This window comes from Montipora foliosa, chromosome 11, assembly GCF_036669935.1.
Source record: "Montipora foliosa isolate CH-2021 chromosome 11, ASM3666993v2, whole genome shotgun sequence".
Classification (NCBI taxonomy): domain Eukaryota; kingdom Metazoa; phylum Cnidaria; class Anthozoa; order Scleractinia; family Acroporidae; genus Montipora; species Montipora foliosa.
In genome coordinates, this window is record NC_090879.1 from 31,156,963 (window position 1) to 31,169,462 (window position 12,500).

A 12,500-nucleotide genomic window follows, 5' to 3' on the forward strand; every position below is an offset into this window, starting at 1 on the left:
GATTTAGGAACAATCAATTTTATCTGGATATCACTACTTCGAAACAATGCATTTATGGTCAGATTGTTCGTCGAGATCAGGTGGGCTCAAAAGATGCTCTTCTGTTTGCTAAGCTTATCAAAAAAAGTCGCGTCACTATATCTTAGAACTCGATTTAAAGACAAAAAATGCGTGCGTTTTGCCTTTGACACCATTACAGCTTGTTATAGTGTTTTATTTTTTAAGTTTAATTCATGCTAAATCTTTTAGATTAGTTTCACACTATGTTTTTAGTTCATTGAAGCAAAGAAAGTAATTTGTGAGGTACAAATCATTTCAAGAAAAAAGAGTATTTCCATTTCGTTATTCGTGTTTCTTTTTTTTTTTTTTTTTTTTTAATTTCCTTTTTTTTTTAATCAGACTGCAGAGTTCGTTCTTTGGTCGCGCACTAATTACTATGCTGTGTCTTTCTGAGTGACTCAGGAAAAAAGGTCAGTAATTTTCAAGTTCGTCCTAATGATCTCAAATACTTTAATACTTCAAGAGTATTGAAACTAGCGCTATGTGCTTGACTATAACGGTTCGCCAACGGCTGTGATTAAAATTCAGGACGAATAAACAATATCCTAGGCCTGCAGGCTTTACAAAATAACCGTAACGCCTGTTTGAGTAGCCCACTTTCGATATATTAAAATTCAACCCTAAACAAAAGGTATCATTTCGAGGCTCTGGGGAATAAATAAAATCTCTCTTTCCACTCTCTTCAACTACCTTAAGTCCTCTGTTGCGATGTATTAACATCCACTTAGGGATGATTTTTTTAAGCCGAAAAAACAAACTAGAGGATATCTGTTCTGTACAACCAAAGCATCCACAAATACCTGACTATAACATGAATAAGTTTAGTCCATATCATGCATGCATCAACAATGTATTTGGAATGTTCAGATATTCAGTTTGTAGAAGCGATTTTAGGTGATTTATTTTAGGGGAGGGGAGGGGGGGTTTGCAGTCTCTAATAGCCCTCAATGCCCCCGCCCCTTCCCCGTCAAAAAGGCTTGGAACATAAAGTATCATCTTCTTACCCGAACGCAATGCAGTTCCTTTCTACATGTGATGGACATATGTTTCACAGTTTGTAATATTAAAGCTGCAATTGTTGATAAATAAATTCTCTAACCTGTTCAATGAACCACTGATCCTTGGCGTGCATTTATAAATTATTGTAAACACCCAGTCAACCATGATCAAATAAATGAATAGGATATTTCATGACGAGTCCTCTCCCTTAAGGTTTTCTTTGTTAAAGTTGTCATTGTGCTGGGTTTTTAGTGATAAGTGACGTTCAGACGTCTCTGATTAAATGAAACGCGTTTTGTTAATTGGTAAGTCAAATGCAAAACAAGGTGGCATGAATGCGTAAAGATTCAAGAAGCAATTTTTCAGGAGGAATATTTAAAGCTCTTCATGTTTTGGCAAAGGTGAGGGCAAACCCGCCGTGCATGTTAACCCGTTGATACCACCCCTTAACTAACCACCCTGGGGGAAATAGGGTGGGAAAAACGTGTACGTCTCGAAGCAAAAAGCAGATTAAACATCAAGTGTCTTTACCTTTCTTTCCTTCCAGGTTCATCCTTGATTTGACAATGGATCATCTCATCGAAAAAGTTTTAATTGTCATTTAGGTATTGAAGAATGGTAGATAGGAAGTTAGAGGCTGTAGAGCAGCGAATGCTAGAGCTTGCCATTGCGATAAGTGTAGAGGACAGGGATCGTGAAGGAAGGGCTTATTTTCATCTCGGCGGTGCTTACCTCAACCTACCTGATTATCAACAGGCCATAAAAAATTATGCACAAGCATTACATATTTTCATAGAAATAAACTGCAGGGCTAGGGAGGGATCAACATATGGAAATCTGGGAAATGCGTATTTTAGACTGGGTAGTTTTAAACAAGCCATTAAGTACTACGAAAAACATCTTAGTATTGCTAAAGAAGTAGGGGATAGGGCTGGCGAGGGATCAGCCTATGGAAATCTGGGAAGTGCCTATCGCAATCTAGGTAATTTTAAACAAGCCATTGAGTACTGCGAAAAACATCTTAGTATTACTAAAGAAGTAGGTAATAGGGCAGGGGAGGGATCAGCCTATGGAAATCTGGGACATGCCTATCTTAGTCTAAGTAATCTTAAACAAGCCATTGAGTACTACGAAAAACATCTTAGTATTGGTAAAGAAGTAGGTAATAGGGCTGAAGAGGGATCAGCCTATGGAAATCTGGGAAATGCGTATCTTAGTCTAGGTAATTTTAAACAAGCCATTGGGTACTACGAAAAACATCTTAGTATTGCTAAAGAAGTAGGGGATAGGGCTGGGGAGGGATTAGCCTATGGAAATCTGGGAAATGCCTGTCGCAATCTAGGTAATTTTAAACAAGCCATTGAGTACTACGAAAAAGATCTTAGTATTGCTAAAGAAGTAGGGGATAGGGCTGGGGAAGGATCAACCTATGGAAATCTGGGAAATGCCTATTGGAATATTGGTAATTTTAAACAGGCAATTGAGTACTACGAAAAAGATCTTAGTATTGCTAAAGAAGTAGGTAATAGGGCTGGGGAGGGATCAGCCTATGGAAATCTGGGAAATGCGTATCACAATCTAGGTAATTTTAAACAAGCCATTGAGTACTCCGAAAAAGATCTTAGTATTGCTAAAGAAGTAGGAAATAGGGCTGGGGAGGGATCAGCCTATGGAAATCTGGGAAATGCGTATCACAATCTAGGTAATTTTAAACAAGCCATTGAGTACTCCGAAAAAGATCTTAGTATTGCTAAAGAAGTAGGAAATAGGGCTGGGGAGGGATCAGCCTATGGAAATCTGGGAAATGCGTATCTTAGTCTTGGTAATTTTAAACAAGCCATTGAGTACCACGAAAAACATCTTAGTATTGCTAAAGAAGTAGGAAATAGGGCTGGGGAGGGATTAGCCTATGGAAATCTGGGAAATGCGTATCTTACTCTAGGTAACTTTAAACAAGCCATTGAGTACTACGAAAAAAATCTTAGAATTGCTAGAGAAGTAGGTAATAGGGCTGGGGAGGGATCAACCTATGGCAATTTGGGAAATGCGTATCATAATCTAGGTAATTTTAAACAAGCCATTGAGTACTACGAAAAACATCTTAGTATTGCTAAAGAAGTAGGGGATAGGGCTGGGGAGGGATCTGCCTATGGAAATCTGGGAAATGCCTGTCGCAATCTAGCTAATTTTAAACAAGCCATTGAGTACTACGAAAAACATCTTAGTATTGCTAAAGAAGTAGGGGATAGGGCTGGGGAGGGATCAAGCTATGGAAATCTGGGAATTGCCTATCACAATCTAGGTAATTTTAAACAAGCCATTGAGTACTCCGAAAAACATCTCAGTATTGCTAAAGAAGTAGGTAATAGGGCTGGGGAGGGATCAAGCTATGGAAATCTGGGAAATGCCTATTGCAATATTGGTAATTTTAAACAGGCCATTGAGTACTACGAAAAGCATCTTAGTATTGCTAAACAAGTAGGTAATAGGGCTGGGGAGGGATCAGCCTATGGAAATCTGGGAAATGCCTATCGCAATCTAGGTAATTTTAAACAAGCCATTGAGTACTACGAAAAACATCTTAGTATTGCTAAAGAAGTAGGAAATAGGGCTGGGGAGGGATTAGCCTATGGAAATCTGGGAAATGCCTATCTCAAACTAGGTAATTTTAAGGAAGCCATGGAGTACCATGAACACAGTCTTACTATTTCCAAGGAAATTGGAGATGTTCTAGGAGAGGGAAGAGCGTGGTATTCGCAAGGTTGTGATCATGAAATCTTGGGTTCCTTGAGCAATGCACTCAGTTGTTATCGTTTAAGTATGAAACATTTTGATGAAATAAGGCATAGTCTGAAGTCAGAATATGAATGGAAAATAACTTTTCGTGATTGTTATCGCATGTCATACACTGCTCTGTGGAGGACACTTTTGAAGAATGGAGAGATTGAAGAAGCTCTGTATGCTGCTGAGAAAGGTCGTGCACAGGCTTTGATGGATATTTTGAAAGATCAATACGGCATTGACTCTCAGTCATTTTCTGCACTTGCTCCGAATCAAACTCTTACAGCTGCATTAGAGCTTTTACCTTCACAAGCCGTTTTTGTGGCACTTGACAATACCAGCATCACGTTTTGGGTGCTAACAAAAGACAGCAACATCAGATGTCGACAAATCGAAATCGCAAATGGAAGTGCTGATTTGTTGATGGAAACTATTTTGAAAGGGATCGGCGTAGGGAATGGTGTCAGATGCGAGAATCGTTCTTTGGATCCACTACGTAATGACCTGTCTTGCAGCAAAAAACCTATCAGTGAGAAAACAGTTGTACCATCTTCATCCTCCGTTAACTCTTTACAACCGTTGTATGATGTCTTACTCGGGCCAATTGCAGACTTGCTCCAAGGAAATGAGTTAATCGTTGTTCCCGATGGACCATTTTGCTTGGCTCCATATTCTGCATTAAGTGAATCTATCAGGATCCGCACATTTCCTTCTTTGGCCGCTTTTAATGTGATCGTTGGTGCACCTGAAGACTTTCATAGTAAGACTGGCGCACTGCTTGTAGGTGATCCGTGGCTGAAGGAAGTTACTAACAAGAGAGGGGAGCCCATTTTGAAACAGCTTCCGTGCGCAAAAAAAGAAGTAGAGATGATTGCAAAACTTCTGCAGACAACACCGCTGACTGGAAAAAGTGCCACGAAAGCTGAGGTGCTGAAAAGTATGAAAGCAGTTACTTTAGTTCACATTGCAGCACATGGATGCCCAAAAACGGGAGAAATTGCTTTAGCCCCAAATACCGAACGGGAATCGCCAATCCCCAAAGAGGAAGACTTCATTTTGAAGATGTCGGATGTTCAGACAATTTCTCTTCGAGCAAGACTAGTTGTGCTGAGCTGTTGTCACAGTGGCCGGGGAGAAGTGAAGTCTGAGGGAGTGGTGGGAATTGCAAGGGCTTTCCTGTGTGCTGGAGCTCGGTCTGTTTTGGTATCACTCTGGGCAATTGATGACGAGGTAACGTTGCTGTTCATGAGGAGCTTCTACCAGCACCTGGTAGATGGAAAAAGCGCAAGTTCAGCTCTTCAACAAACAATGAAATCTTTCCGAGAGTCAAAGCAGTATTGCGCTATAAAGCACTGGGCGCCATTTGTGCTAGTTGGCGATGATGTCACGCTGGAATTTCCAAAAAAATGGTAAGTGAACTTCAAGTTTAACTCAGAAAACAAGAATACTTTCAAATTGGAAAACTGACGATAGGAATGAAATAGGAATAAGATGGCATGATGACGAGCTGCTACAATAGACAAAAGTAGTTGGGAAGGTTATGTAAATGAACCGCACCAGAGCTGTATGTACTTCAACCCGCTTCTGTTAAAGCGAAAAAGAAATAGTTTCACCTTCTGTTATATAGACCCCTCCCCCCTATTCAATGTTGGAAGGTACCTCAACAATTTCCCACTAAAACCATTCAGTTATGCACAACATTGAATGAGGGAGGAGGGGAAACGAGCGATGAAGACGTCAAAAGTGCTAACCTTCCCAACAGTTTTGTCTGATGGTAGCTTCGTATTGTAAACAATTCAAAGTTTCCTCTAACACGCTTTTGTCAGAAATGTAATTTCCACATGCCTATTACGCATGCACAGTAGCATATTTAAAGGATACACTTCACATTGGCCATGGTGGACAAACTGTTTTCGTTCAGACTTTTCTGGATTTCCGTTAACTGGTGAAGATGGCTCATTTTATCACCTCGTGATGTCGCTTTTGGTGTTTCCGTTCTCCCATAGATATCTCTAAACGTCATCTTTTGTAAGGAATTCGAAGACAGCATCGTCCTACAAGAAGCCATTTGCATCGGCGCATTGTGTATGCTCGAAAGAACCACCTATATTTAGAGCTTTCTTTATTTTCTTTTTCTTTTTCCAGAATCGATGTCGAAGATGCTAGAAGACTACCTGGCCGAGCCTGACGCTTCAGTGATTGCCGAACTTGTAAAAAAAAGTAGAACGGGTTAACAATCATATGCATGGTTATGCCGGTAGAACAAGCTCCAAAGGTTTAGTAGACGTTTACTGCGTTAACTAAACCAACAGACTGAGATTATTGTAAGTGAAATATGACAGAAAGCTTAGATCTATAGTAAAATACTAGTTTTACCCGTTATTTTGATACTTCGTTTCTCATATAATTTCAAAAGTCAGTGTTGCTCCAATGGCGATCATAATCATAGTGCTGTAGTTGAGTTACTAAAAGTCATGTTATATTTAGTTCTTTGAAACTGTGTGAGTGTAAGCCAGTTTCGAAAGAAAAGAAAAAAAACACTTCTGCTGATGACCCTTAACATCAGGCTTTTACTGTGATAAGGAAAAGAGACACATTTGCAACATTCAAAGATCACAAAATAGAAGGGAAACGACGGGTGGAAGTTTTTTTCCTATTCTTCTGCATAACAAATCGGAACGAAATCATCACCAATAAAGAAGACGTTTTTCTTTTCTTAATACATTTCAAGTTCTTTATAATGCTTACTCCCTCGAGTTATCAGTGGTGTTTGTAAGCAAAGTGAAAGAATGTGTTTGCATTTGAAAGTAGTTCAATTCCTGGAATAATAGTCTGGCAACTAACAAATCGGCTGCAAAGTTAGAAAAAATTATCTGGAGCAGATTCATAGCCACCTTCACAACTGGAAAATTTTAAGGTGGCTCTGAATCCGCTGCAGAGAATTTTTATACCTTTGCAAAGAGTTTTATCTTAGCCTGCTAACCACTTTTGAGCAATAAAAAAGGGGATCACCGAGTTCGTTTCTGAGATATAAGCTTTTGAAGACAAAATATAGGGCATTTTTTATAAGGCTTTTTCGTTGCTACGGTAAACTATTACGTCACATTAATGAGTGCACCTTGTTAAGAAATGATTGGTGTTTCATTTCGTACCGTAACATTTGATGTTATGTGAAACAGTATGGGTAGATACAATACTTCCAAATAGTACAGTTGGTTGAAAGTGTTGGTTTGAGCCTCAAGGGAACGAAAGGCTGCAGGTAGCCTATACTATGGCCTTTAATTTAGACCATTTCCATCGCAAGGGTCAAATTGATGGTATTTGGATATCCGGGTCATGTACCTAACCGAATGTTTAACTTACTTTTAAAACTGAAACCCTAATTTAATATAAGGCTCCGTGGCATTTTGCCATTTTTCATGCAGCTGCTCTTGAAACGCCATAGCGAGACAAGTTGCAAGTTGCACACTTTACAACTGCCAAAAACAAGGTGAGACAAATTGCAGAACCCTTCGGGGAAGTTAGAATCCATTGCTTCTTTGCGCATTGGTTTACGCAAATTAGCAACAAAGTTTTCAAGCAATAAGTGCTGTGAAATCTGCCCTACAACCTTGCGTCGCAACGGATTGCGTCATCAGCCATTGAAATGTTCCTTTAACCTCACGAGATCATCGAAAGCGAGACAAATTGCAACAAATGTCGCCCAGTGCAACAACCGTCAAGCGAGTAGCTTGGCAATGTGAGAACTCTTGTCGAAACAAAATTGAGAGACAAGTTGCTCGAAAAATTGTGTAACAGCGCCTTTATGGGTCAAGTAAGTAAGGAAATCATCTAACGTTGAATAAGACAACTCACTCTCCATTTGCTTATCGTATAAGTTTATTAGAAATCAGAAATATGCTCAGTTTTACAAAATGTGTAAAAATATGCACATAGAAAATGAGTTTGTGAAGGTACAGATTTGTAGATTAATTTTTATTTTGGGAAAAATGTTTTAAACAAGCTTCGAAAACGAAACACTCGTAAAAGCGATATTAAAACACGAGGCATTAAGCACCCTGGAAACGAAACAGTGTTAAAGTGCACCTAACCCCAAAATACTTTTTTTGCTAAAATGAATCTTTGCAACTGTTCGAAACGCATTGCGGCCATTTTTTCATTTTTCTAACAAATCCTGGCATTTTATAGACTTCGAAAGTTGCGAAAATCCAAGCATCTTTTGTTCACGACCGAGTCAGAAGGGGAGTGGGTCTATTCCTGATTTGACGTCACAATCTACTTTGCATGCATTTTTACAAAGAGTTAATGCAATGTAAATCATAGTAAATAGTAACTGGATGTTGACGTAATACTGGGAAAAATGTGATAAACTATGGTAGTTACAACAAATTTGAATTCAAATACTAAGAATAACGTAAAAAAACGGAAGTGACTCTAAATGATAACCGACGTAGCATTTCGCTTTAACATTCGATTGGATTTGAGGCGGGAATCGATCCTAGAGTCGCATAATTTCGTCGTTCTAATTTCAATATCCACTAGGCTAACGAGACAAGATGGGATGAAGTTTACTTTTTGTAAAAATTGCCACTAAGGAGATCGTCACAACCATTTAAAACCTAACTAACTGTTCAAATTATTCCGTGGGATGCCTGTGTACCAGGCAGTCCAACGGTATAGCCCCAGTCGCATCTTTTTTTCTTCCTAGTAGTCAGATATGGAAAGAGCGTTTTGCACTATTACTAAAAATAGACTTTGTCATCCGAAAAAGGATCACTGATTCAAGATCATTTGGATCACGGTGCATCAAAGGAACCGAAGAAGCCTTTCACAGAGTAGATTTATCGATTGCTTTGATGCACCGTTATCCAAGTGATCTGGATCAGTCAGCGACCCTCAGTTCAGTCTGACGCTCTCCCAACTGAGCTGCCTCGGCAAAGATGACATTGAGCGGGAATGAGGGCCACCCTAATTACATCGAGCTAAAAAAGACGGTGTCTGTCCAATGCATTGAAAAGAAAGAACCGATGTATAAGGACTTCTCAGACTATTTGCGCTTGTGGTGATTCCTTTGAAAAAATTGTGAGCCCGGAAGGTGAGGAATGGACGAAAATTGTTGCGGAGACCCGGGAATTTTCAGAGCTCATTTGAGCCCTCCGTATTTGAACCGGGGATCTTCAGAACTTCAGTCCGACCCTCTCCCAACTGAGCTATCTCTGCAAAATGACATGGAACGGGAATGAGGGCGACTCTAATTGCACCCGCTTTCGGTCCGATGCCTTGCAATGGAAGAACCGAGATATAAGAACATCGGTATCCGGATGTTTCGCCCGAAAGCCTGTTCGCCCGACGGCTATTCACCCGGAACTACAAATGATTCGCCCGATGATATTTAATTGACTTAAATTGGAACACAACAACAATCATAACGTGAAACCAGTCAAACAAGCAGGCTCTTCTTTGTTCAACGGGTGAGGCGAGGATAGACCCAAACTTTCCATAACCTTTTTCGATAACATCATGTACAGTTATGCCAATTGCAATGTCCTCAAATGAATGATTAACCAAATCAACATAAACAAAATCTTATCACAGTTGCGTTTGTTTCCCAAACTTTTTAGTTTCCCAGGTATCGGAGCAGAAATTATGTAAAACAAAAGAAACAAAGACAACAAACAGAACAACTCCGAATAAAGACCAATCAAGTGACCAATCAAGTGACCAAAAACACAATGCTTTTCGGTACCTGAAGAAAGACCCACAACATCCTGACAGAACTGTTCTGTAAAACTTTTAACTATTTCTCCGCCTCGGTGTAATAAGGCCGTCGAATTTAAAGGGAGCCTGGCTGCTAGTTAGCATGCGTTTTGTGTCGGAGTGCACTTCACAACAAATGGAAAGAAATAAAGCATTTAAGGAGGCTCGAAATAGTTTCTCCTTTTTTCAAACAAATAAACATATTCTGTCCTTAGATACAGTTAGGGCAATCATATCAAGACGAAATTTGGCCAGGGTATTAAGTACCTATCGTAGATTTCTCACATTATGTTTTCCTCCAAAATAAGGTTACCATGGCAACGATATTAGGCATTTCTTTAAGACTTAAAATCAACATATGTGGTCCTTTTTGAAGAAACGGGACGGTGAAATTTTCCCATTCATCGTTACCAGATAACGTTAGAAATACTCTCTAAAATATTTAAAATTCAACAAAATCTGTAGGTCAGTTTTTCAGAAAAATAAGATTTTTTGAATTGTGTCTCTAATTATTTTTTTCACCTACAGAATTTTTTTAAATTTGAAAGACAAACGGTTTAAATTAATCTAAGCTAACATGCAAAAAATGAAAAAATTCACCGTCCAGAAGCAGAGATAAAAACGAGTAAAGTTGCAAAATCAGGAAAAATTAGGGGGTTACAAGATCAGCATTTACGCATGCGTCACACGCTCATTCGAGTCCGCGCGCGAGTGGAGCTACAGGTCTACACAAACGGATTTACGTAACTATTAAACCGTTTAAGTAGAATTTTCGTAGTTTTCGTGAATAGGAGATGTCTATTTATATGCCATGTATATACGAATTGGAGAAAGGTAAGCGAAATTAGCGGTATTTGTTTATCTCTGGTGACCCATTTAAATCATGAGCTGACGCAAGCAGCTTACGAATTGCGTGTGTGGCTTACGCGCGCGCGCTCAGCTGAAAACCCTTTCGAGCCTCCTTAAAATAGTAGTGTAAAATGGGCTTTACACTACGTTGAAATATGTGTCCCAACTGCATTGACATTAAGTCTATTTGCAGCGATTGTTTAAAGTAGTGCGTGGCTTACAGGTATTGGTGGCAAATTTTGTTTTGTAATGGCTTTGGTGAAAACTGGGTACAAATTTGCGGCTCGTCTTACTCTCTGCATTTTAGGACGAAAAATGAATTTGAATTGTAATGGAAAAAATTGAAAACGCGACCAAATTTGAATTGCAATGGAAGCAAAATTAACAAAAGGATATGTGATGCATCGTTTAAGTATAGGATGTGAGACAGTTTACAAAAAATTACGACTTGACAAAAATAATGTAAACTAACAGAATCTTTTAAAGTGGTACTATGACGAAATTCGCATCTTTCCTATCTACGCCATTTTGAAACATAAGCAATTAGTCTGCGTGAGAAGAAAAATGCTGTTTACTTTTTTCAAATATCTCTTTTCGTTCCAGAGATATTCGAGTTTTTAAAATATGCAAATTAGTCAAGTGATGACGTCATACACAACCAAATTTTGTTCAAATGAGATGAAAAGAGATATCTCAGCCAATTTGTATCAGAAATGTTTGATTTTTGGCAGTAAGATTCTTCTAAATGTTTTCCACAATATGAGCTTAACAGTTCTGTTACCATGGCATCATACTGGGTTCCAGACCTCCCCCATATTAAAAGCTTTTCTGGCCACCTTTGGCGTTCCATTTTGATATTTGCTAACAGCACTTCATATGCATGATCCAGCAAGCATATGAATATGTTAGCTCGAGTTCGTGACCTTTTTTTTAACATTTTTCCAAGGTGAAAATCACTAACATATTGAAATCAAGTGGGTGGGGACTGGAAAAGAGTGAGTTGCCATGGGAACATAATTTCTATAGCCATAGGTGTGTTTCCTGTAGAACTATTAGACTACCACGTTTCAATGGTCTGTGCTGCAAATTGGCTAAGGTAGCTCTATTTATATACTCAATCATATTGGGTTGAGTGTATGACGTCATCAGCCATCTCATTTGCATATTTTACCCATTTTTCAAACTTAAATATCTCCGGAACTAATGAAGATATTTGCAAACGGTAAATGGCGTTTTTGTTCTTTCATGGAATTCTATGTGATACACTCAAAAAATCAAGGGGTAAAAATTTGATCACAGGACCACTTTAAAGAAACTTGGAATCATGTTCACGAACGTGTGCGCACTTGTGACTTTTAAAATGTTTAGGATTACACGCGCGGCATTTTTGCACTGTGTTTTGATTTATGTAACAGTGGAATCAGCATTCATTAAAACACGTGACCTATTTAATTGCTTTATGGTTCCAATGATAACAATGGATGGTAAGCAACATTAGCATTCACCAATCAAATGGCTGGCATTTCGATCCTTCAGAGACGGCACTGCCAGCCTGATAAAAAGACCAGCAAATTAGTATATCACCACCCCTTCACAAGAACATCTATCATAACTCGATAAGCTGCGTTAAACGGATCAACAAAATTAATACTATGGAGGGATTTTATTGTATCGCATGTTCGGAAATTGCAACAATTTCCTTTGTGATGATTTTGGGGGAAAATTGAAAAAAATTGTGAACTCGGAAGATCTGGAGTGGGGAAAATTGTTGCCGAGACCCGGGAATTTTCAGAGCTCATTTGAACCCTCATTTGAACCAGGGACCTTCAGATTTTCAGACTGACGCTCTCGCAACTGAGCTATCTCGGCAAGATGACATGGAGCGGGAATGAGAGCTATGCTAATCGCACTGAGCTAAAGAAGAGGCTGTCTGTCCGATGAATTGAAAAAGAAGAACCGATGTATAGAGACTTCTCAGACCAGTAGTGTAGCAGCTGCTCCAAAGATTACTCGCCATTGGTTCGCAACCCTTGCAGGAAACAATGACATGCCAT

General features: G+C 39.1%; 1 protein-coding gene and 1 non-coding gene across 3 annotated transcripts in view; one reads left to right on the forward strand and one right to left on the reverse strand.

Moving 5' to 3' along the window:
* Nucleotides 1-7,049, forward strand: part of LOC137974676 (tetratricopeptide repeat protein 28-like) — a 7,302-nt gene extending 253 nt beyond the window's left edge. Inside the window, exons 2-4 of one of the 2 annotated variants that reach the window (XM_068821612.1) lie at nucleotides 400-470; nucleotides 1,607-5,249; nucleotides 5,986-7,049. In XM_068821612.1, the coding sequence (XP_068677713.1) occupies nucleotides 1,675-5,249; nucleotide 5,986 (3,576 nt within the window). In that variant the 5' untranslated portion in view covers nucleotides 400-470; nucleotides 1,607-1,674 and the 3' untranslated portion in view covers nucleotides 5,987-7,049. Of the gene's footprint in view, nucleotides 1-45; nucleotides 471-1,606; nucleotides 5,250-5,985 lie in introns of those variants that run through there. The other variant, XM_068821613.1, reaches the window with a different exon arrangement.
* A 5,166-nt stretch (nucleotides 7,050-12,215) lies between these two features.
* Nucleotides 12,216-12,315, reverse strand: Trnaf-gaa (transfer RNA phenylalanine (anticodon GAA)). Its single transcript has one exon. It is a non-coding gene; the product is annotated as a tRNA-Phe (tRNA).
* Between the last annotated feature and the right edge of the window lie 185 nt (nucleotides 12,316-12,500).